The 26536-nt window shown below is 40.9% G+C and overlaps 1 protein-coding gene across 7 annotated transcripts in view; it reads right to left on the bottom strand.

Annotated features, from left to right (window-relative positions):
- NFIB (nuclear factor I B) overlaps positions 1-26536 on the bottom strand; it is a 547227-nt gene that overhangs the window by 126872 nt on the left and 393819 nt on the right. For all 7 annotated transcript variants that reach the window (XM_030194287.1, XM_030194283.1, XM_030194285.1 and 4 more), the window contains 2 exons: positions 11923-12054; positions 2301-2479 (listed from right to left, as the gene is read on the bottom strand). In XM_030194287.1, coding sequence (XP_030050147.1) covers positions 2301-2479; positions 11923-12054 — 311 coding nt within the window. The remainder of the gene's footprint in view (positions 1-2300; positions 2480-11922; positions 12055-26536) is intronic.

Below are 26536 nucleotides of genomic sequence, written 5' to 3'. Positions count from 1 at the left end.
TTATTTTTGAGAAGACAGTAGTGCAATCAGAACCCTTGAAAACTTCTCCCACTTATGCCAATTCTTCATTTTGTGAATCTCAGTCAGAGAGTGGAACTTACGGCCTTCAGGCTGCATCCATCCTGCACCAAAATCTCATCTGACCCCTGGCTTTTCTGGCTACTTCCTGCCCTTTCCATTTAAATCAGCTGTTCACAGCTATATTGTTTGCTCTCCCTGCTCCTGAAATAGCCATACTGGGTCAGACCAATGATCCATCTAGCCCAGTATCCTGCTTCCAACAGTGGCCAGAAACAAATAAGTTGAGCATTCCATGCTACCATTCCCTTGGCAATCAGTGGCTTCCCCATATCTATCTTTATTTTTTTATTACATTTGTACCCTGTGCTTTCCCACTCATGGCAGGCTCAATGTGGCGGACAATGGAGGGTTAAGTGATTTGCCCAGAGTCACAAGGAGCTGCCTGTGCTGAGAATCAAACTCAGTTCCTCAGTTCCCCAGGACCAAAGTCCACCACCCTAACCACTAGGCCACTCCTCCTCCTGGTTGTTGACTATGGAATTTTCCTCCAGGAACTTGTAAAAACTTTTTTAAACTTAGATACACTAAGGGCTAGATTCTATATATGGTGCCTGAAAGTTCCTAAAGGAAAAAAATACAACTAGGCATATTCTATAAAGTATGTCTATATTTTAAAGAATAGGCTTCAATTTCCATGCAGTATATAGAATACGCTGAGCACCTTTCCTCATCACCAAATTTAGTTACAGCCATTTATGCCATGTTTGACTTGGTGTAAATCCTGATGCCTAAATTAGGCACAGAGCAGGTGTATTCTACAACAACGTGTATAGATTTAGAAATGCCACACCCCACCCATGGCCATGCCCCCTTTTCAACTATGCAACTTAGAATTTAACCGCATCACATTACAGAATACACGTAGCAAGTTGTGCGTGTAACTCTTAATTAAAGCTAATGTGTGCTGCTAATTGCTTGTTAACATCCAATTAGCAGCACTGAATAGCTAGTTTACCAATTAAGTTACATGCATTGTTATAAAATACACTTCAATTTCTGCATGGAAATTAAGGCACCATATATAGAAAACGGGATAACTGCTGTTCCCATATCTTCCGGCAGCAAGTTCTAAAGCTTAACTATTCTATGAGTGAAAAAATATTTCCTCCTATTTGATTTAAAAGTATTTCCAAGCAATCTCATTGAGTGACCCCTGGTCTTCATACTTTTTGAAAAAGATTTATTCACTTTTACCTGTTCTGCACTACTCAGGATTTTATAGACCTCAATCATATCCCCCCTCAGCAGTCTATTTTCCAAGCTGAAGAGCCCTAACCTCTTTAGCCTTTCCTCATATGGAAGGAGTTCCATCCCCTTTATCATTTTGGTTGTTCTTCTTTGAACCTTTCCAAATTCAACTATATCTTTTTTTGAGATACGGCGACCAGAACTGAACACAATTCTCAAGGTGAGGTTGCACCATAGAGTGATACAGAGGCATTATAGTACAGAAACTGCGTTTTTTGTTCCTTCCTGCCCTTCTCAGTCTGTTCTTCTACAATCTGCAGTTGATGAGGTATGAGTTCCTGCCAAATTTCACACTCCTCCAGGCAAATGAGAGCAAAGTAACAGCACCGCTGACATTTCTTTCCTCCTCATTGAATGAATGTAGCTTAGTTTTCTCTCTCTTCCTCTCAGCTATTACATCACAGGAGGACCCATTGCAGGTAAGAATACCAGAAGTCTACATTTTCATTGTAGAAAACTCCACCCCCCTGGAAACCAGCAAAGTTTCCCCTTGCGGAGCTCATGACTCCACACTTTTGATCTAAGTTATTAGGGCCTTACCATAGCAAACCTTGTCAGAACCTCTTTCAGGAAGGAATTAGATATATACAATGCATGAATACAGCACAAACAAGCAAAAAGTGACAGATGATTTCTCTTCTAAAGAGGGGTTCATAAATTACATGCCAAAATAATGTTAAAATGTAAAATAAAATGAAATAGGTTGGAAATTATAGCTAGTACTTCTTTAATTCATGTTTCCTCTTGCAAGAAATTTAAGTAAGATGACCATCTAGGGACTGTAAAAGAAAAACCTTGGTAGATTACAAAAAAGGGTGAAGCACAGAAGGTAAAGGACTAAATTCCATCTCCCATCTGTCACCCATCCTAAATGTTTCTTTTACCTTTCATTTTCATAATATACACATTTTCTCTCATTAGGTAACTGGTACATAGGTACATCTGAATGTTCTGCCAGACGTGTTTGTTACCTGGCTAGTTTGTGGACTGGATGGGTCGTAAGAAGGTACATAACTCTTCAGGGAGTCCTGTGGATTCAGGTGTGGGGGATATCTGATCGTCGGGTGGGAGAAGTAGCTAGATGGGGCAGGAGGAAGAATAGCTTGTGCGGAAAAAGGCAACGGTGAGGGTGAAGCCCTGGTTGAGATGACTGTGGAGATAACAATAATAAAAATATTCAGTTTCTGGTTTATTTGAGTATACAATTATTACTTACCTTTTCTGTCATGGGGAAAGAATAATGAATTCATGATTTGGCATCTTTCTATGTTATTGCATTATATTTTACAAGATTTAATACAAAACCCCTATATTTTAAAAACATCAGTCACCACCCCACCCCCTTCCCTCACTTCTTGAGAAAAGACAACACAACTTTCTCGGAGCTACCAATTACTAAGTTTCATTCAGCTATCCACAAATTTGATTTGATTTTGCTTCAAATGAAGCAGTAATACCCAGAGGAAAATAAAAACTATTTATTTTACACAGTATTTCTCTTAAAAGCTCTAACACACACACACACACACTCAAGCCTGCATATTTTTAACTGTGTCCTGGGAGACTGCTGGTGATGCTTCAGTGTACTGTATTCTTGTATACCTGGGTGTCTGGGAGAGGCAAGCCTACAGTGATTACCCAGGCAATAATGACTTGAATAATTAGCTAACTATTGTGAAAATGCTAATGAACATTCAACCAGAGGGCCTGGGAAAGCACTCCTCCCAGGCAAAAATATGCCTAGAAAACAAAAGAGAACCTTATCCCATCTGCAGTCTCCCTGCGTGTTCTCTCTCTGTGTGACTAAATATATTAAAGTTGATGCAGTCCTTTAAGTATAAGTGTGTGTGTGTATGTGTGTGTGTGTGTGTGTGTGTGATCCATTATATCAAAGCTCAAGTAGTTTGTACACTGTCACCAAATCCTATGATGCTACTATTTGCCTGAGGTTCACATGTAGAGCAGGTGGTGATGGTGCTATTTATTTAAACAACATTTAAAGTCTACCATCTTGTTCTCTTCTCCCTTCCCCTGCTGTTCCCCCTTACTATGTCTTCTTATCTCTGCCTCCCTTCCTCTGCCATGCTTAACTCTTAGCTCTAAGACAGGATCCACATGGCAACACAGTATGTAGAAGTGTTTTGTTTTCCTCCTTTGTAGGGAGGAAAAAATTGCAGTGGAAAGAAGTCAGAAGGGATGAAAAAATGTATTCTTTGTGTGGTGAGGATGGGCTGAAAGAGCTACTAAACTGTGATGCAAGGAAATGATATGCTTGCAAAACTATAACATCTGTAGGTATGGTGGGATAGGTGAAGCAAGAATAATGACATCTCACCATACATTACTACTATGCAAATCTGTTGTGCCATTTTTAAAATATGGACTGCACTTAGCAGCCTAGACTATATCAAGATAAAATATGTGTAAAATAACAGAAAAAAACAACATGTCAACAAGATAGTGACAGGACATGGCAGCTTTCACAAGGGTTGCATTATAACACAGCAGTCTTTTGCTTGAAGTGTAATAGTCCAAACAAACAGAAACACCTGGATTAAAATTTGACATTCAACTGTTTTTATAGTTTCACATCTCAAATGAGGTTCCATAAACTATGGCCAGATGTATATCACCACTGAAACCATGGTTAATGTGTAAAATATTTTGGCTTAGATAGTGGATATGTATTAGCCATAGAACTGCATGCGCTATAAGGAGCAAAGGCTAAGCAACATTTGCTCATACATAGGGCTTACGTTGTGAAAGTTGACTGCAATAAGCAACCAAAGCTTAGCTCCATCCCCAAACTATCCAGATGAGCTCAGAGAAGCTTCTATCCTTTTGTGAGGCTGCCACATGAGGTTGCAATGGCCATTTTGAGGATGGCACTGCAGTGGGCAGGAGCATTAACCAAGACCATAGACTCCCTGGACCACCAGAGACACCACAGATAGGCCTGGGAAGGTCTACAGGTGTGGAGGATGGCCTGTTCAGGGGGCTCAACTTGTTTTCAGTGTGAGAGGAAATCAGGATTGTGGAGAGGGAGGGGGCACCAGAAACCCCTCAGCTGCTATTCAGAAGTTAACTGGACACCGGACAATATTCAGACCAATGCCTGGTTAGCTCGGCTGCAAACTTTTGAACAGCCTTTTTGCTGCCCTGTCTTTAGCCACTTTACTTAACTGTTAGTGGTCTGCATATCACTGCTAACTGCTTCAGTACCAGCTCCACCCTAGCTCTAGCCAAGCTCCGCCCACGGACTGTCCCAGCACTAATCAGACAGTGCAGAGGCAGTTTGTGCTGATATTCAGCGATACTGTTTGCTTAAATGCCGCTAAATATCAGTGGATAGTTAAGCACAAATGATTTAACCAAGTTGGATTCTAGGCAGTGTACAGAAAAAACATTCATAATTCAACTTAACAACACAATACTTTCCTTTATAAAACACCAGCAAAGCAGGGTAACTACACAAGCATATTTTTGGCACAACCACTCAGACCAGTCATAGAACTGGCGTAAATGCTCATGCCTAAATTGCTAAAAAATGCACATAAATGATAGCATTCTATAATTTATGTGTATAACTGTGTGCTTCTCCCATGCTGTGCTCTGACTTCACCCATGTGTACATTCGCCTTGAAGCTATGCGCCATTACATTTTGGCTTCATCATATCAAGAAGCGTGTAGCCAGAATATTGGAATTTACATACGTGCATATATGCTGGTATTCTGGTCATTTACATGCATTCTTGGCACCTACATATTGACGCCCTCCTTAAAATATTCTGCCCAAAATGGCTAATTTATAATTTTGTTGACAGTAGGACAATGTAATGTGAAAAATTGCCTGCTATGGTATGGGATGAGGAAGGAGCGAGGGTGATTTAGCTTTCACGACTATGAAAAAGTTGTAGGTTGATCCCAACTGTCTGAATTCAGGTCTTGGCTATTAGACACTTTAAGGCGAACTTTATAATCTAGATGCTCATATTTACTCACCCGTCGCAAACGTAAATGTGTAGAATACTAACTTTTACGCATATGTGTGTACACTTAACCCCAAAAGTGTCAGCAGAGATTCTAAGTGCAATTCTATAATGGAACACGGAAATGACATAGAATCCGATATTCAGACCACAAGAATTAGCTGGGCTGCCTCCCGCGGTCACCACTGAGACCAGATATTCAATGCCGGGCTGTTTCCAGTGGCTGGCATCGAATATCCGGTTTATTTTGGGCTGGTTTCAACTTAACTGGCCAAGACAACATTCAGCGCTGGTCGTTAAGTTGAAACTGGCCAAAGATATCCCTGCTATTTTGGTGGCTAAATATAGCCACCAAACTCACACTGAAAATCGATGGATAGCTGTTTGTATCACTTGTTACAACCAGATATCCGCTAGGCGCTATCCGGCGATATTCAGCAGGAGACAGCTGGCTATCTCCTGCTGAATATCGCCGGATAGCTGGCTAAGTACCAGTAAATCAGCCAAGTGCTGCTCCTGTCCGGTTTTGAACATCAGGGGGGATAGTGCATAAATGTAAGGGCTGTACACATGGGCGAGACATGGGTGAGGCTCCCAGTTATACCTGCATCTGATATGCTGCCATTCACCTTTTGACAGGGGTTTCACGCTTTGATTATGTGGCACCACGTCTCGGTGATGAGCTCTGGTTACTATTCACATATAGGATCTCATATAAACTACTCCTCCTAGTTTACAAGATTCTAGAATCCGGCCAGCCCCCCGATTTATGCCATCACTTGAGTTCTTAATTTCCTGCCAGGCCTCTTCAGTCTTCACAGAACTCTTTGCTATATGTCCCCATCCTTCATTCTGTTCATCTCTCATCTATCCGCCCTCGTACATTTAGCGTGATGGGACCCACTCTTTGGAATATACGCCCCCAGAACTTATGATTGGAATCCTCTATACCTGTCTTCAATGTCCAACTTAAGGCTCACATATTTGCCATTGCCTTTGGCCCCAGCTCTACTTTGCTGACTGCTGCTTAGATGAGGCTACATAGCAGCATCTCTGCACTCTTGCCTTCCAGCCCTCTACCACTATCTACACCCTCCTCTCTGGCTCTCTTGCTTGTCACCATTGTAATTCCATTTCTTTTCTACTATGATGAAATGTTTTTTTTTATATATTGTAAACTGCTTTGATGGGTTGTCCCCCAGGTGGAACATCAAGTGTTAATAAACTTGGAAACTTGAAAACTTTAATTTTAGAACCTCTCAATTCAGGCCTGTTGCCTAATTTGCATATCTTAGCTGCTGTACCACAGAGAATGATGCAAAAAATAACTTGCAAAATAATCCAATCACTATAAAAGCACCGGATTAAAATTTACATTTAGACTGCTATGAAAATTAAAAAGGAGTTAAAATAATATTTCTGTTCCCTGGTTTACTTGTGCTACAGCAATCAGTGATAAGCAAATTGAAGCTAGCGCATCCTGCTGGTCCTGTACCCAGTGGGCTGCATCTGAGTTTCTCTTGAATTAGTTTGCCCATCTTTTCTGTTGTAACATAGCTTACAAACAAATCTCATCCATACCCACTTTGTCAGTCCTTACAATGTCACTTTGAATTTTCCATGAATGTATGTATGGCAAAACATATCAACTCAAATGTATAGAAAGTAAAAGACATTCTGAAATTAAGCTGTACATATAGTGAATGTTTAGTATTCATTTACTTGATAGAACCACTTGCTGTGCAATAAAAGAATGATACAGTACAATTTATAACATCAATAATTATAAAAATTGGGTAGCCAATTTAAGATTACTTGGCATGCAATTCCTAGTTTTGAAGTAGAGTCTAATATATTATTATTTGCTGTGCTATTTTTATTCTGTACATTTGTCATCTTAATGCCGAGATTCTAAATAGAATTCTTATGTTTGACACAAATAAAAAAGAATGTAATGGAGAATATGTGAGAACTGCTCTGCAGAAGGAGGCAATGAATGTGTTTAGAGTCATGCAAGACTCAATCCCCTCATCCTATAGTTTGGCGACTACATTTACACATCAAGGACCAAATTCTTTATATGGTGCAAAAAATCAGTGCTGATAAAATTATTGCTAAGCGCTATTCTATAAATGGTGCTCAGAGTTGTTGGGTACTGTTTATGGAATAGCATTTGGTGCCGGGATCTGTGCCCAATTTGGGCATGAGAATGTACACCAACTGAAACCTGGTGCAAATTCTCACTCCTAAATTAGGTGCAGATTTCCTTTATTTAGTAATACTGTGCACAAATTCAAGAAATGCCACTGACCCGCCCATACTCCTCCCATGGCCGTGTCCCCTTTGAGGATCTGTGCATCAAATTTATGCACAGATCCTGGAGCCTACAGATGCTCACATCAATTTTAATTAATGCCAATTCACACCAATGATTGATAATTGGCATCCAATTATCAGTGCTAATTGGCTTGTTTGTCAATTAAATTACATGCACAAATTGGGTGTTACTAGTTACCATACAGCTAACTGAACACCTAGAGAAATTTGATATCCTACACTACTCTCAGTTGGGGTTTCGAGCAAACTTTACCGAAACCATACTGTGCACCTTAGTAAACAATATAAACACACTACTTGTGGAAGGAAAGAAGGAACTCATCATGCAATTTGACCTATCGAGTGCCTTCGATGTAGTCTACCATGAGCTTTACTAACCATACTAAACAACAATGGGCTTACATGCCAAGTCTTTAAATTGTTTATAGGATTCCTTACTCACTGATCTTAGCTGGTAAAAATGAACAGATCTCACTCTGAAAGATGGAATGCAGACAGTGGGGTCCTGCAAGCTTACCACTCTCACCCATTCTGTTCAATGTTCTCAAGGCTTCACTGGGGTATGTTCTGGAAACTGCTGGTTTCCATTATTTTATCTATATGGATGATATTGCAGTCTTAATCCCAACTCCTGACAATATACAAACAATAATACCCCGCATAAAACACTGCATCTCTCAAATCACCAACTGGATGACCAACAATCACTTAAAACCACAATAGACCAGAATCTAACCTGGAAAGTGCAGGTAAATTGGACAGTAAAGAAATATTTTTTTTTCTCATGCACAGCCTTAGATGATTTAGAAAATACTTCACACAAAATCACTTCAGACTCATGGTTCAGGCCCTAATATTAACCAAACTGGACTACTGCAACATTATCTACCTAGTTTGCCCAAAGAACTTACTGCACAAACTAAAAACAGTTCAAAACTCAGCCATCAGAATTATTGGTGGCTTGAAAAAAGTTGACAGTGTATCCTACTTATAGAAACAGCTCCACTGGCTATGCATAGAGGCCAGAATTATTTATAAGCTCTGCTGCTTTATTTTCAAAATTATCCAGGGTTTCTCCCCACCTTATATGTTCCCTCTTGTTACAATTCTGAGCTCAGGTTACAGTACAAAAAATATCCACAAACCTTTGTTTCAATTTTACAAAGACTTCCCCTTCAAGACAGTCTTCTACATAGTAACATAGTAGATGATGGCAGAAAAAGACCTGCATGGTCCATCCAGTCTGCCCAAGAAGATAAATTCATATGTGCTACTTTTTTATTTGTACTGTCTTCTTCAGGGCACAGACCGTATAAGTCTGGCCAGCCCTATCCCCACCTCCCAACTACCAACCCCGCCTCCCAACACCAGCTCTGGCACAGACTGTATAAGTCTGCCCAGCACTATCCTCGCCTCCCAACTACCAGTCCCGCCTCCCACCACCAGCTCTGGCACAGACCGTATAAGTCTGCCCAGCACTATCCCTGCCTCCCACCACCGGCTCTGGCACAGACCGTATAAGTCTGCCCAGCACTATCCCCGCCGCCCAACCACCAGCCCCGGCACAGACCGTATAAGTCTGCCCAGCACTGGTCCCGCCTCCCAACCACTAGCCCCGGCACAGACCGTATAAGTCTACCCAGCACAAGCCCCGCCTCCCAACCACCAGCTCTGCCACCCATTCTAGGCTAAGCTCCTTATGTCTATTCTCATACCAAGCCGCCCAGATCTGGAACACCCTGTCTACATCGATGCTGAACATCACATCCTATATTTGGTTTCACAAAACTATGAAAACTACGCTATTCAAGAAACATGTGCTGTCATAAAATAACATTTTTCTCAAAACTTCATTACCCTAGTAACAAATACAGTCACAAAAAAACACTACCCCAGAAGCATATACTTTTCATAACCCTTCTAACTCTGCTCACTCACTAATAAACCAAAACACATAAGAACATCAGAATAACCATACTGGGTCACATGGGAGCCAACTTTTCAAAATTATTGGGGGTGCTAAGCCCAGTGGAAATAAACCCTCCCTGGACACATACAAGGAATTTTCTCAACATTGGGGGTGCTCAAGAACCCACAGAGCCGGCGCCTATGCTGGGTCAAACCAATGGTTCATCTAGCCCAGTATCCTGCTTCCAACAGTGGCCAATCCAGGCCACAAGTATCTGGCAGAAACTCAATTAGTAGCAACACTCCATGCTACCAATCCTGGGGCAAGCAGTGGCTTCCTCCCTTGTCCATCTCAATAACAGACTATGGACATTTCCTCCAGGAACTTGTCCAAACCTGTTTTAAACCCAGATATGCTAACTGCTGTTACCATATCCTCCAGCAACAAATTCCAGAGCTTAACTATTCATTAAGTGAAAAAATAGTTCCTCTTATTTGTTTTAAAAGTATTTTTGTGTAATTTCATTGAATGTCCCCTGGTCTTTGTACTTTTTGAAAGAGTGAAAAAACAATTCCCTTCTACCCGTTCCCTCTTCAGCTGTCTCTTTTCCAAGCTGAGGAACCCTAACCTCTTTAGGCTTTCCTCATACAGGAGGAGTTCCATACCCTTTATCATTCCCTGAAACTGTTCTCTGTATTATCCCGTTAATCTTATATGTTAACTTCTGCTATTTTATGTAAATTGTCCCAGTTATAATTGTTACTTGTTCTTTCTTCTGTAATCTACTCCAAACATTTTGAGGTGTGAGTGAAATATTAGCCTCAAGTATAGTAAAGAAAAGCAGAGTGTGTGCCCAACTTTTTGCATGCAATTTTGAGCACCATATATAGAATTAGGATGCATGTATGTGCATAGAATATGGTTTATGGTTTATTAAGATTAGTATACCACCATTTAATGAATACAGAGCCAGGTGGTTCACAAATCAATTAAAAATGATAGAGGAAACAAGAACTCCAATTTGCCATAAAAGATTAAAAGAACACTTAAAAACCCCAGCAGGTTTTCACAATCCTGGTCCGAGCCACCATCATACCCTAACAAATGGAAATGGCTAATTTAGATAAATGTGTCTTTAGGGTCATTTTAAATCTCAGGAAAGAAAGATACACAATGAATGGGGCAACAAATTCCACAATAAGGAAGCCGTGCTAGAAAAGGCACACTGTCGTGTGGCATCCAGGAACATAGACCGAGTGGATGGAAAACTTAACCGACCATCAACTAATGATCTTAAGTCCCTAAAAAGGGCGTGAAACAAGAGTTTAGAGGCAAGATAAGAGAGGTCATTATGATAAAGCACCTTATGGGCCATGGTCAAAATCTTAAACTGGATACGATATTGTACTGGGAACCATTAATGGTCCTGTAGTAAAAGAGTGACATGATTATGATGGGTGGCATTATTGAGGAGTCTAATAAACAGTATTTGGCAGCTGATAAAGTGTGTAGTTCAATAAACCTGCATACATTATATTACAGTAATTTAAATGAGATGCTAGTAAAGCGTAAAGTCTTTCAAGAAGAAACATCTGAGTAAGAATAGAGACAGTGAAATTGTCTAAGAGAAAAGAAGCATTTGTTAAGGAGGTCATTAATCTGGGCCTCAAAACTGAGATGTTGATCAATTATCACCCCTAAGTATTTAAATTAGTTTTCCAAGGAAACAGGTGAACTGTTAAGAATTAATACTAAGCTAGTACTAAGCTAGGCATAGATTACTTATTGAAAAGCCATATGGCCACTGTTTTTGTTGAATTTAGTATTAAACATTTGTCAGATAACCAGTTAGCAACAGAGTCCAAGCAGGTATGGATTCTAGTAAGAATGATATTTTGATACTAGCACTTAGGCGTGTTACTGTTACATGTTTGCCAGTTGGGCGATGAGTGGTATTCTATAACTTTAGAGCGTAACTCACTTGGCATGTATATGCAAGAGGGCTTAAACAGAGGGAGGTGCTTGGTAGGACATAGGCGTGTCCAACATTTATGCATACAATTTACAGAATGCTGTAAGTTACGCGCTAAAATGCCGCATTTAAGTGCACACATTTATGCCTGCTATGGACATGGCGTCTGTGAGTCACTTAAATGAAGACACATAGATGCTGACTTATCCTAGTATTCTGTAATGGAATCTGGGCACCCAGATGTCGTTATAGAATTAGTGCTCAGTGTCCTTTATTTCAATGGCAAATTTATGGCACTCCGTTATAGACTTGCTCATTATCAACTTATGAGCTGTGAGTAAAGGTTCCACAAACCAACTTTTCCCCAAAGATTTTACATCCTTACCACTGTGTCCTACTCCTGGGATTCCTGGATGGTGATGCTGGGGAAAAGTGCTCAGTCTCGGCGAAGAATCCTGGGGGGACGTAGGATTAAACAATGGCTTTTCAGGCTTCTTCATTGTAGGAGAGGACATATCTGTTAAAGACATTTAACATATGATCAGCATGAATATGGACATTTTTTTTCCAGTTTAAATATGTGAGATGTTGAACTGTAAAAAGTTATCTCCATTACCTTTCAGTAACACAATATTGGAATTTTCCATATAGCTGTTATAGCCATAGAATATTATGTCCTTGATTTAACTTAATCACTCATTTATAACATGCTTAACCATCAACATAACTCAAGATGGGGAACAAAGTACAAAAAAAATTCAACAAAAAGCACCAAGAGCCTTCAGAAACAGGACACAGTTCCTTTAATTGTCAAAATCAATATTCCAGTATATGACTTCTGTTAGCTGGAAGTTGAAAAAAGAAGCACGGTAGCTACCCTGCCCAATACAACACCTACCACTCCAGTTTGGAGCACTTATCCTGATGTCACACTGGAGATTTTGCGCGCCAGGTTTGAATGTTATTTGGCGGCGATGAAGATGGTGGTAGTACTGTTTTAGAGAGTGGGCAATTGAGAGCAGCTGTGTTGAAATAATGACAGTAACTACACCAAGGAAAAGAAACCAGAGTTCTCTTAGGCCAGATAGATCCCTGATGCAGGCGCTGTGCGCCGAAACACGGCCCATGTTGGGTCTATACTGGAATATTTATTTTGACAATTAAAGGAACCGTGTCCTGTTTCTGAAGGCTCTTGGTTATTTTGTTGAATTTTGGACCCTGTTTTGTTCTTTGAACCCTCTCTGTACTATTTCAGAAGAATAACTTCACCTCACAAATATTAGAATAATTAAACTAGGTAGAAGTGCTGTCTTCCTACCCAATCAACAAGAACCTTGACTTTGAAAGTAGAGTACATAACAATACCATAAGCTATATAACTTCTTAAACAGCCAAGCCTTTAAATCATGGAAGAAACTTCTTATAGTGTTATTGTGACCATAAATGTAAAGGCAAAGAGTTTCGTAATTGAGGACTAGTACCTACTATACTATTTTTCCTCCAGGCTACTAAATTGAACAGAAGGTAAAGTAACTTTCCATTGATTATCAGAACATAAACTTTATCCAGGAACATACCAAGACAACCAAGCGATCGTGTAAAATGGATCTAAAAATTAAAGGGCTCCTTTTACAAAGCCGCACTAGCAATTCTGGTGCAGCAAATGCGATGAAGCCCATTCATTTCCTAAGGGCTTCATCGCATTTGCCACACAGGAATCACTAGCGGAGCTTTGTAAAAGGAGCCCAAAGAATTTAAAAAATAAGAATAGAACTTTAAATGTATAAGGGCCCTGTTTACTAAGCTGCACTAGCGTTTTTAGCATGTACTACTACTACTACTTACTACTACTTAGCATTTCTATAGCGCTGCCAGGGTTACGCAGCGCTGTACAAGTTTAACATGGGGAAGAACCGTCCCTGCTCAAAAGAGCTTCCAATCTAAAGGTTACAAACTATGTAGTCAGTGTAGGTATCATGAGTGGGGAAGGTGGTTATGCGGCAAAAGCAAGGGAGAAGAGATGGGCTTTGAGTAAGGACTTGAAGATGGGCAGGGAAGGCGCATGACGTATGGGCTCGGGAAGGCTGTTCCAGGCATATGGTGATGCGAGGCAGAAGGGGCGGAGTCTGGAGTTAGCGGTGGTGGAGAAGGGTACAGATAGGAGTGATTTGTCCTGGGAGCGGAGGTTACGGGTGGGAACATACGGGGAGAGGAGGGTAGAGAGGTAATGGGGGGCTGCAGATTGAGTGCATTTGAAGGTTAAAAGGAGAAGCTTGAACTGTATACGGTAGCAGATCGGGAGCCAGTGAAGTGACTTGAGGAGAGGGGTGATATGAGAGTATCGGTTCACGCGGTAGATAAGACGTGCGGCAGAATTTTGGACAGATTGAAGGGGGGATAGATGGTTAAGCGGGAGGCCAGTGAGAAGAAGGTTGCAATAGTCAAGACGAGAGGTGACGAGCGAGTGGACAAGGGTTCGGGTGGTCTGTTCAGAGAGGAATGGGCGAATTTTGCTAATATTATAGAGGAAGAAGCGACAGGTCTTAGCTGTCTGCTGGATATGGGCAGAGGAGAGGGAGGAGTCGAAGATGACTCCGAGATTGCGGGCTGAAGCGACAGGGAGGATGAGGGTGTTGTCAACAGAGACGGAGAGTGGGGGAAGAGGAGAAGAGGGTTTGGGTGGAAAGACAAGGAGCTCAGTCTTTGCCATGTTCAGTTTCAGATGCCGGTTGGACATCCAGGCAGCGATGTCTGAAAGGCAGGCCGAAACTTTGGCCTGGGTTTCGACCGTGATGTCGGGAGTGGAGAGATAAAGCTGGGTGTCATCAGCATAGAGATGGTACTGGAAACCATGTGATGAGATCAGCGAGCCCATTAGTGCATGCTAAGTTTTAGCATGTGCTAAAAATGTTAGCACACCTTAGTAAACAGGGCCCTAAATGTATTCTTGCTTGAATGGACAATGCATCTACCGCTGTCCATTTGGTAAATTTGGGGTTTGATGGCCTAGTTGAGACAGAAGTGATTGGCTTGAAGCAGAGTCACAATGAATAAAAAGTCAATCTGTCTTTACTCATATTAAGTGATACTTCATTCTTTTCATTCCAGATAAGCATAGCACTCTTGAAACACCTGCACTGTATCCACTAGCACTCAGTCATTTTTGAACTCACTTGAAGAAATCAATCTTTACTTTTATTTCTATTTTCCCTTTCCTGAAAAGCTGAAACCTCCTGTGGGCAACATAATCCTGGCACAAATTAAAAATGATAATTACAATAAATAATATCTTTAAAATTCATGCATGGAATTGAGACTTGGGATATTCTGTTCAGTGCAGAGGCAATGCGAAGAATGGATTTCTTTGTTTTACTCCCAGAGTTGAAAGAAGGCCTCATTGCGTCTCCTTTCCTTTCAGTTCCTAGCTTATACCTTGTCAGGAAAAAATATTACATAAAGAGAAAAAACAGCTGCAATTTAAAGATGTCTTGTTTCCCTCCTTAAAATGCGTAATAACTGTCTTCTCAAAATGTTTAAGTAGTGGTGCCACTATGGTGTATCATTTGATCAGTAAAAGGCACACAAACATTAGTTACCTGACATTGTATAACCCAGTATGAAAACTATACTTTATCCCATTCTCCACACACAGAAACACAACTTTATTTAAGGGGTCAAACAACCTTAGTACTAAGTGTATGGCAAGATGTGCTAGAGGATACCTGAAAAGGTACATTTTCATTTTATTGATATTATATTTTTGGAATATTTGATGCACTAAAACATAAAACAAATGATTTAACATGTTGGTTTGGGCACAACACTGGTGAAGAAACTTGCTCAAAATCACAGTAAGGATGTGTGCAGGTCAAAAGGTTTTTGGTTCATTTTAGAATTTTTTGGATGTTTCTCTTTCAGCCATTTTTTGGGTATGTTTAAGATGTTTTAATAAATAGATTTATGCACACTTGAAGCTTGTTACACACAAAAATAGATCGATGCACGTTAGATTGATTTTGCACATACTAAAATTGTTAAGGCTCATGAATGTGGTAGATAAGAAAACCAAACCAGCAGTTTGACCTTTGCTAGCCAGTGTAATACCAATTAGGCTTTCATCAACGTAAATGTCTCTGTTCCTTGGGGCTATCATGAATAGACTCAAATGTCAGAACAGTTATGCTGTTCTGCAACTATTACAGCAGCTACACTGGTTACCCATTTAGGAAAGATATTACCTTAAAATTTTATGCCAATAATGCCCCCCCCCCCCCCGAAAAAAAAATCCTTTGCCATGAAACTCAATATCATATCCAAAATAACACACCTTAGTCTTTAAGGCAATTAATACTGGAAAACCAATGTACTTAAGAAAAAGACTTGTTCTATATGTACCTAACCAGCCTTCACAGTAGCAACATACACGATTACTGGTAGTACTAAAAAGTGATATGATTAAACAAGCTTCCTGGTCGAGGAGAGCAACGCTAATAGTTACCTTTGCTCTAGAGATTGATAGGGATGCAGTTCTGAGGCTCTCATTAAGACACTTGGATTCAAACTTTTTGGGGTCTAAAATAAGAATTTATCCTGACTTATCAAGAGAAACTCAAAAACGACGTAAAGCCTTTTTGGCTTTGCGTACAAGAACTTTGGCAATAGGAGCTAGTTTCCTGTTGAAATTCCCTTCTGTTTGTAGAATTGTATTTCAATCTAAACAATTTCAATTCTTTGATCCCAAACAGTTGGAGGAATTTGTAACAAGTAGGGAGGAAGTAAATGTCAAGGTGTAATCCTATATGTACACTGATTAACCGGAGCTGGTGGAACTACCCAAGTCGGGCGCACCATTGTAAACTGTGTTATTGATTTATTTCTTTTTAGGTTATTTGAATAATCTTTCCTCTTGGATCATTTTTTTTAATTTGTGGTCGATATAAAGTTTGTAACTTGCGTTTAGAAATTATTTCTGTTGGATATTTCTATATAGTGTATTATCATTCATAAATGTGAAATTATGTTTGTTAAAAGTTTAATAAAATAATAAATAAAAAAAAAAAAAAAAATAAAAAAAAAAAACAAGCTTCCTGGTGTGCAAAGGCTTTTTAGGGTCCTTTCACTAAGAAACATTAACGGATTTACAGTTATACCTCGGTTTTCGTCGATAATCAGTCTGAAAACAATCGTCGAAATCCGAAACCGACGAAAACCGAGGCAATTATTTCCATATGAATCAATGTAAATCCAATTAATTCGTTCTAGACACTCCTAAATACATACCAAAAACACATTATATAGAGAATAAATATAGTGTTTAATACTAAAAACAATAAGAAATTAATATAAAATGAATATAAAAGTCTAATGTAAAGAATAAACGAACACTTAACATGGAATTGTTTGGCTAGACGCACGGGGTGATGCTCACACAACGATAAACAATGCCACACTGAGCAGGAGAACGCGTGGATCATCCTTTGTTTTCCCAAAATTAGAAGCGAGGTCACATGGGCACGCCGACGAAATCCAAGACAAATGTTTTGTGGGAAAAAATCGACAAAAACCGAAACTGACGATCACCGAAGTGAACAAAATCTGAGGTACTACTGTACTCCCCTGTTTACTAAGCCGCACTAGTGGCTGCAGGGCACTAATGCCAACACAGCTCATTCACTTTGAATGCAGCATTACCATGTGGCAACCGCTAGCGTGGCTAAGCAAACAGGGGGGCTAGCGTTAATGAATTAGTATGCGTTAACCCCCTAATTCTATAAAAGTTGTCATATATTTACCACATGCAAATTCAGGCACATGTGCAATTTAATAGAATGAGCTAATTAATGCTAATAATTGGCTTTTTAAGAAGTAATTATTGGCACTAATTAGATTAAATTGGAACTTGCATACATTTAGGCCCAGGATCCACACCTAAATTTTACACACGAGTAAAAAAGAGGGGTACAGAAATAGAAGGGTCATGGGCAGAATGGGGGCATTCCTAGCATTTACACACATTGTTATAGAATTTGCACCATGTTTCAGTTGGTGCAAATGGCCGTACCTAAAGTTAAGCGCTAGTCCTGGGTGTAAGCACTATTCTATAAACCACACCTAATTTTAAGTGTGGCTTACAGAATAGCACTTTCTTTGGCACCGATCTTTTTAGTAACATATATAAAATTCACTCCTAGGTGCTATGCAGCCCACATATGCATGATGGGATGCATGGCATTTAGCACACACTAACTGTTAGCGCACGCTAAATCTGTTAGAACACCTTAGTAAAAGAATCCCTTAGTGTGGTGAGTTCAGTAAATTGGAATGACCTACCAATAAATTTAAAAAATGAGACTAACCTGCTATTGTTTCAAAAGACTTTGAAGATATGCCCCCCCCCCCCCCCCAATGGTTAATAATTAGACTGTAGGTTTGTGGGTAAAGTATTTAAAAAGGGAAGATAAAATTAACTGTCATAAGATTATGATTCTATTCTGTAAATGAAGGATCGATATGTAAATCACTTTGGTTGTACCACAGAAAGGCGGTATGTCAAATTCATGACCCTTTACTCTTTATGTCTGTTGTGTTATTGTAAATCATTTTGAATGAATACCTGGCATTCCATAAGATGGTATATAAAACCTGCTAAATAAATTAGATTCTTAGGTCAGATGTATGCAAATCCATCTGAGCAACATTCATTATGTATACCATGAAATAAAACAGATCTCTTTATGACTCTTCAGAACTATGTATGAGTACCCTTTGGCTAACCTATGGGCATCACATTTTTTATTTGGCACTGTGCAAATGCCACATGCAAGTTTGGTTTCATTTAAACTTATTGTGATTTAGGCTTGTCTGAAGCATGAACACTGTCTAACAGAGCGTTGCAATAATCAAGTTGGTTAGTGACAAAAGAGTATACAAGAATTCTTGTATACTCTTTTGTCACTAACCAACTTGTTTATCGCAACGCTCTGTTAAACAGTGGTCATGCTTCAGACATTAGACGGCTAGAAATAGTACAGAACAAATTCAACCATGTGACCCTTTTACTCCATTAGGAATACTGGCTACCGATTAATCATAGAATAACATTCAAAATTCTGATGATGGCACATAAAGTTCACTATTCCAGATTGCTGCCCTATTTATCACCACTATTGACTCCCTTTGTCCCCACTACATCATTAAGATCCTCACAACACAATTGTCTAATGATTCCATCATTCCATATCACTTGCTTTGATACCATTAGAACTAAGATCTTCAGTGTAACTGGTCCCTCCCTCTGGAATGCTCTTCCCATATCGCTGAGGTTAGAACGCTTGCTCCTTGAGTGAATAGATATCTGAGTATAACATCTGAAATTTGTAAAAACAGGAGCACAGAGAGTTAGATATATGTGATCTGAAGGTCAAGTGCTGATCAAGAAGTATGCCCAGAACTTTGACAGATTGGCCAAAGCAGACCTTCATGTCTGTAATCATGATGTGGGCTGCGAGTTCAGGAATGCAATTCTGGGCAACACATGATCTATTTAATTTACTCATCCACACCAGTTGCTCAGCTCCACAATCCCTTCTCCCTCAGTTACTCTGTGCTTTTCCATACTTCCATGAATTCAGATAATGCCCTTGCTTCCATCACTTCCACTGGGAGGCTGCTCTATTCAATGCCAGGCCATGTACAGGCACCAGGCTTGAGTAACAAGGTATGACCAGACATGTGCTGGCTGCCTAGATTTATGTGAGTCCCAGTCAATAATTAGTCAGAGCCACATAAAATATGGTTCCCGGCAGAACTCACATGAGGGGATCACCAATTCCCCTCCCCCCTCCCCCCTCCCAACAAACACACCCACTGATTCTGATTCTCCTTCAGCAGTGCCCCCTCCCAGTCCCCCCTTCCCCCAAGAACCTTTATTATGTCCTGGAACACAGTTATTAAGGATGACATTATGGTCTGACTAGCTTTCATATCATACAATAAATGGTTATCATCTCTTACCAAAAAGTAACAATGATACCATGTAATATTTGTTGGGGGTATTTTAGAAGCTTCATATATAATATGGATTTAGCAAGCCTTTTCATTTGTATTCTAGGCAAGTCAACCACTGTAACTTTTCAAAATTAGCATTCTTGAGTACTTCCACCTTACAGACTGTCATAAAACCAGCAGAAACATAATGTCTTCACAGGATTCCTATGGAACTAATAATTTGTCCTGTTCGTCAGTGTGATAAATTAGAGGGGTTTATTTTAATGTTAAGAAAAATTTGAATTTCATTCCAGATCAGAAACAAGAACAAGAACTTTAGTGCACTATTATAAATAAAAAGTAAGGTACAACTTTCAAATTTTGTGAAATGTAGCAATAGGTATAAAGGGGTCCTTTTATTAAACTGCATTAGGTATTAACATGTGCCTAATGCAGCAAAAAATGGAGTACTGTGAGACACACTCGGGTGTCCTGCGGTAACACTGAAATCTGCATGCGTTAACCACATGCTAAAAAAATGTTGGGCGGAGAGTGGGTATTCCTGTGCTATCTACATTACTTAATGCAAACTGGTTATTGCATGGACAATGCAGAAGCCCTTACTGCCTACAAAATGGGTGGCAGCATGCTAGTGGCAACATTAGCACATGCCTATAATACAAAAAAATAGAAAAAAAGCAATTTTATGGCTATAGTAAAAATGGCCTTAGCATGTGGGAAAGACCCATGTAAGGGAATGCTAAGGCCACTTTTTACCTCAGCTTAGTAAAAGGACTCCAAGAAAGGATTACTAAGGGGCCAATGTTCAGCCCAGTGGCGTAGCCAGACTGTCAATTTTGGGTGGGCCTGAACCCAAAGTGGGTGGGCACAAAATTTTCTCTCTACCCCCCTCCCCCAGCAAAATTTAGTCACACTTTTCAGTGAGCTTTCAGAGGCCAAAACCTCCTGCCTCAGGTCAATATAATGCTGTAACGATATCCTCTCCTGACCTAAGGAAGGAAGTATTGGTCTCTGAAACTTTATTAACACAGGTACCATATTACTTTATCCTAAATTAAAAATAAAATTATTTTCTTTACCTTTGTTGTAAGGCCATTTACTTTTTCTCATTGTGTTGCTCCCAGTCTCTAGATTCTGCTTTCCTTCGTCTTTCTCTTGCCAGGGTTTTCCTGTCCGTTCATCACCTATGGCTTTTCATCTTTTCCTCACCATTGTACTCCACATGCCCCTTCCTCTTATTCTCCAGTCTTTCCCTACTCTGTCCTCTCCCTCTTTCCATCCAGCAGCTCCCCTCTTTCTCTCCCCATCCTTCCAGTGTCTCCCCTCTTTCTTTTGCATCCAGCGTCTCCTTTTTCTCCCTACCCTTCCATCCAGTGTCTTCCCTCTTTCTCTCCTTATCCTTCCACTCATCTACCCTCTCTCCTGATCCTTCCATCTAGTGTCTCTATCTCCCCTCTCCTTCTATCCAGTGTCTATCTCTCTACCCTTTTCTGTTCAGTCTCCTCCCTCTCTCCACATCCTTCTAGTTTCTCCCCTTTCTCTCTGCATCCTATCATCCATCTCCCCTCTTTCTCTCCCTATCCTCCCATGTCCAGCAGCTCTGTTCCCTCTAGTCCTTTCTTCCTCTTCCTTCCTTGTCCAGCAGCTCTCCAGCCCCTTCCTCCTCTCCCTCCCATGTCCAGTAGCTCTCTCCCTTCCCGCCAGTCCCTCCCATGTCCCAGCAGCTCTCCCTTCCCGTCAGTCCCTTCTTCCTCTCCCTCCCATGTCCCAGACGCTCTCTCCCTTCCCTCCAGTCCCTTCTTCCTCTCCCTCCCATGTCCCAGCAGCTCTCCCTTCCCGTCAGTCCCTTCTCCCTTCCCTCCAGTCCCTTCTTCCTCTCCCTCCCATGTCCAGTAGCTCTCTCCCATCCAATCCCCTCCTCCTCTCCATCCCATGTCCAGCAGCTCTCTCCCTTCCCTCCAGTCCCTTATTCCTCTCCCTCCCATGTCCAGTAGCTCTCTCCCTTCCATGTCCCAGTAGCTCTCTCCCTTCCTCCTCTCCCTCCCATGTCCCAGTAGCTCCCTCCCTTCCCTCCAGTCCCTTCTTCCTCTCCCTCCCGTCCAGTAGCTCTCTCCCATCCAATCCCCTCCTCCTCTCCATCCCATGTCCAGCAGCTCTCTCCCTTCCCTCCAGTCCCTTATTCCTCTCCCTCCCATGTCCAGTAGCTCTCTCCCTTCCCTCAAGTCCCTTCCTCCTCTCCCTCCCATGTCCCAGTAGCTCTCTCCCTTCCTCCTCTCCCTCCCATGTCCCAGTAGCTCTCTCCCTTCCTCCTCTCCCTCCCATGTCCCAGTAGCTCTCTCCCTTCCTCTTCTCCCTCCCATGTCCCAGTAGCTCTCTCCCTTCCATGTCCCAGCAGCTCAGCCATTTTCCCTCCAGCCCGCCCATCCACAACCTTCCCACTGCCCTTTTGTCCCGCGGAGGCAGCGTTCAGATAGAAGACACTGTTGCTAGGTTTTTGCCCTTGACAAAGCTTGAGACCGCGAAACAGGGTCCTGTCGGGCTTACCACAACAACGGAGTTGCCTATAAGGGCTCCACAAATTTGGGATTCAAACTGTTGAACTTTCACTACCGAAGACAACACATAAAGTCTGGAGCCCTTAAGTTAAGTCGAATTGGTGCATTATTTGCTTTTTATGTGTGCAATAATGTTAAGTTTTTGAGACAGCAGTACGTTTCAATTAAAAGTCTAAATATAACACGAAACTACTGGCTGGCTGGAGGTAGTCTATGATTACAATTGCAGACGTGTGAGGCATATGATACGCTGATATACACAGTCGCTAAAAATGCTATGAGATAACCTCTACAGCCTATAAGATATATATTGCCACATACAAGTTTTGTCCCACTATTGTTGTGTATTCATACAGAGCCCCCTTGGGAACAAAACATAGCCATTAATTTTGTATTTGTATATATTTGTAGGATAAGCAGCATAAAATGTATTGTACTGTTTTGGGATCTTGACAGGTACTTGTAACTTGGATTGGCCACTGTTGAAAACAGGATGCTGGGCTTGATGGACCTTTGGAGGGGCATTTTCGAAAAGGACGTCCAAGTTTTGATTTGGATGTCCTTGCAAAACATCCCAATCCAGGGGTGGGGAAACCCATCTTTGGTTTCGAAAATAACATCAGGGATGTCCAAATCCTTAAATTTTGCCGTCCCTAGACATGGACATTTCTGATTTTCAGCGATTTTCGAAACCAAGGACGTCCATCTCAGAAACGACCAAATGCAAGCCATTTGGTCATGGGAGGAGCCAACATTTCTAATGCACTGGTCCCCCTGACATGCCAGGACACTACCCGGGCACCCTAGGGGGCACTGCAGTGGACTTCATAAAATGCTCCCAGGAATATAGCTCCCTTACCTTGTGTGCTGAGCGCCCCCCCCCCCCAAAACCCACTACCCCCAACTGTACACCACTACCATAGCCCTTATGGGTGAAGGGGGCACCTAGATGTGGGTACAGTGGGTTTGTGGTGGGTTTTGGAGGGCTCGCTGTTTCCTCCACAAATGTAACAGGTTGGGGGAGGGGGGAATGGTGCTGGGTCCACCTGTCTGAAGTGCACTGCACCCACTAAAACTGCTCCAGGGATCTACATACTGCTGTCATGGACCTGAGTATGACATCTGAAGCTGGCATAGAGGCTGGCACAAAATATTTTTACAGATGTATTTTGAGGGTGGGATAGGGTTAGTGACCACCGGGGGAGTAACGGGAGGTCATCTCCGATTCTCTCCGATGGTCATCTGGTCATTTCGGGCACCTTTATGTGCCTTAGGCGTGATAAAAACAGGTCCAAGTGAAAACATCCAAGTGCTCGTCAGGGATGTCCTTCTTTTTTTCAATTATGGGTCAAGGACGTCCAAGTATTAGGCATGTCCAAGTCCCGCCTTCGCTATGCCTCTGACACGCCCCCTTGAACTTTGGCCGTTCCTGCGACGGAGTGCAGTTGGGGACGTCCAAAATCGGTTTTCGATTATACCGATTTGGATGTTTCTGAGAGAAGGACGTCCATCTTCCGATTTATGTCGAAAGATGGGCGTCCTTCTCTTTTGAAAATGAGCCCATTGGTCTGTCCCAGTATGGCAATACTTATGTACTTATGTAATGCATGCTAAGCTAATATTCCTAAAAGGCTGTTCCATGCAGAGCATCCTTTTCAGAATACTAGCTTAGCATGAATCATCCTGGCGCCTAACTTTGGGTGCCATTTATGGAATCTACCCCCTAGTTTCTGAAATGCGAACATAAGCGTGTACATTTCAACACTTCGTGTGTGTTGCCAAATTGTCTCTGTTGATGTTTTAGGTGTTGGCACTTGTAAAATGGTTGCTCCTGTTGCATGTGGCTGGTACACACATGTGCGTTCATGCATGTATTTTAGAAAAGGCTGTATTTCAGCAGATCCTTTTCTAAAATATCATTGGAATTTGACACATTCTGACATGGTCTTCTCAATTCTAATTTCTATGTGCTATCTAAAATGAGGCTTATAATTTTTTTGTCTATTAGATTGTAAGCTCTTTGAGCAGGGACTGTCTTTCTTCTATGTTTGTGCAGCGCTGCGTATGCCTTGTAGCGCTATAGAAATGCTAAATAGTAGTAGTAGTAATAATTTATTATCAGAAAATGGGACATGGTTTGGAGTCTTCTGGGCATAGCAATAGCAGGACATATAGGGGGTCTTTCACAAAGACACGATAGCATTTTTAGCGTGCGCTAATCATTATCATGCACTAAATGCAAGAGACGCCCATAGGAAAATAAGGGAGTCTCTAGAATTTAGCGCACACTTATTTTTATTGTGCACTCCTTTTGTTTTTTTCATTTTTCTTACCCTATTTAATTTGCTATGCAAACCACTTAGATAATTTTATTTGCGGTATATGAAATATAAGTGAAACCTGAAATGTTAAATGTGAACGAATTAAAATAGGTGTTTATTGGATATTTATTAAACCTAAAGTCAGAAGCCCTACATGTAGGACTAAATTCAGTAAATGGACCCAAATTTAGGTGGCGGAAAAAATAAGTACTGAATACTGTTCTATAAACAGCTCTCCAAGTTAGGCACCGTTTATAGCACAATGCTTAGAGCCAGGATCCGTGCCCAATTTTGGACATGAGGATTGACAACAACTGAAACCTAGTGTAAATCCTCATGCTTAAATTGGGCACGGATCCCGGCTAATATATTGATCTAAGCGTTTATTGTACTGTTATATGTACTAGACTTCTATAAATCTAAACTTTGTAACCGCCTTTGTAACTATATGTAAGCCACATTGAATCTGCCATACGGTGGGAAAATGTGGGATACAAATGCAATAAATTAATTAATTAATTAAGCACAGATCTCCCGTATTCCGTAATAGTGCACTCATCTACAATGAATGCCCCTGATCCACCCACGGCCATGCCCCTTTTCAGTTGTGTGTTGAAAACTTTATACTGTATGCACATCTTTATAGAGTAGCACCTATTAAGATGCACACATAAAATATCACATTTTTGCCAATTAGCACCAATAATTGATTGTTAGTGTCCAATTATTGGCACTAATTGGCTTGTTACACAATTAAATTGTGCACTCAAATTGAGAATGCCCAAATTTGCACACACAGTTTTGAGCACCATTTATAGAATTAGAGGGATAATCTATACATTTACACCGCAATATTCAGCTGCTAAAACGCCAGATGAAAAGCAGATATAAGCTGGAATGTCTAATATGGGTGTTCCATTTATACCTCAATATTTAGCAGCATTGACTAAAATAGATTGCCACTGAATATATGTGTAATTTGAAACTTCAGCAATGGATGTTCCAAATTATATATTGCTGAACATCAGCCTCCAGATCTCATGGTCAATGATCTGGCAATGCCCTGAAGTGGTCTAAAATAGAGCATAACTGTAGCTATCACATTGCATCAATGGGCAAAACAGACCTCAGTGTAATACCAGATTCAGATTTCACTTTCTTTTTACCCAAAATCTTACAGTCTTTCTTGTTCTTGTGCTCCAAAATTGTGCTCCTGGATTAATATTTGGATCTCATAGATGCAAGAGTATATTTCCCCTGTTGATTCAGTTACACCAGTTTCCTGTTTAGCTGTGTGTTACTTTTAAACTGGCATGTCTTTATTAATAAATACGTTAAGGATTCAGCACCAAAATATATGATTTTAACAATTTAATTTTTTTTCTTTGTTAAATAGAGATGTGTACTCTAAGAATTTAGAAGTGTTGCATTTTCCATCAGCTGTTGGCCTTCAATATATACAGTGGTGGAAATAAGTATTTGATCCCTTGCTGATTTTGTAAGTTTGCCCACTGACAAAGACATGAGCAGCCCATAATTGAAGGGTAGGTTATTGGTAACAGTGAGAGATAGCACATCACAAATTAAATCCGGAAAATCACATTGTGGAAAGTATATGAATTTATTTGCATTCTGCAGAGGGAAATAAGTATTTGATCCCCCACCAACCAGTAAGAGATCTGGCCCCTACAGACCAGGTAGATGCTCCAAATCAACTCGTTACCTGCATGACAGACAGCTGTCGGCAATGGTCACCTGTATGAAAGACACCTGTCCACAGACTCAGTGAATCAGTCAGACTCTAACCTCTACAAAATGGCCAAGAGCAAGGAGCTGTCTAAGGATGTCAGGGACAAGATCATACACCTGCACAAGGCTGGAATGGGCTACAAAACCATCAGTAAGACGCTGGGCGAGAAGGAGACAACTGTTGGTGCCATAGTAAGAAAATGGAAGAAGTACAAAATGACTGTCAATCGACAAAGATCTGGGGCTCCACGCAAAATCTCACCTCGTGGGGTATCCTTGATCATGAGGAAGGTTAGAAATCAGCCTACAACTACAAGGGGGGAACTTGTCAATGATCTCAAGGCAGCTGGGACCACTGTCACCACGA

This window comes from Microcaecilia unicolor, chromosome 2, assembly GCF_901765095.1.
Source record: "Microcaecilia unicolor chromosome 2, aMicUni1.1, whole genome shotgun sequence".
Taxonomy (NCBI): domain Eukaryota; kingdom Metazoa; phylum Chordata; class Amphibia; order Gymnophiona; family Siphonopidae; genus Microcaecilia; species Microcaecilia unicolor.
This window is presented reverse-complemented; position numbering and strand designations above follow the sequence as displayed.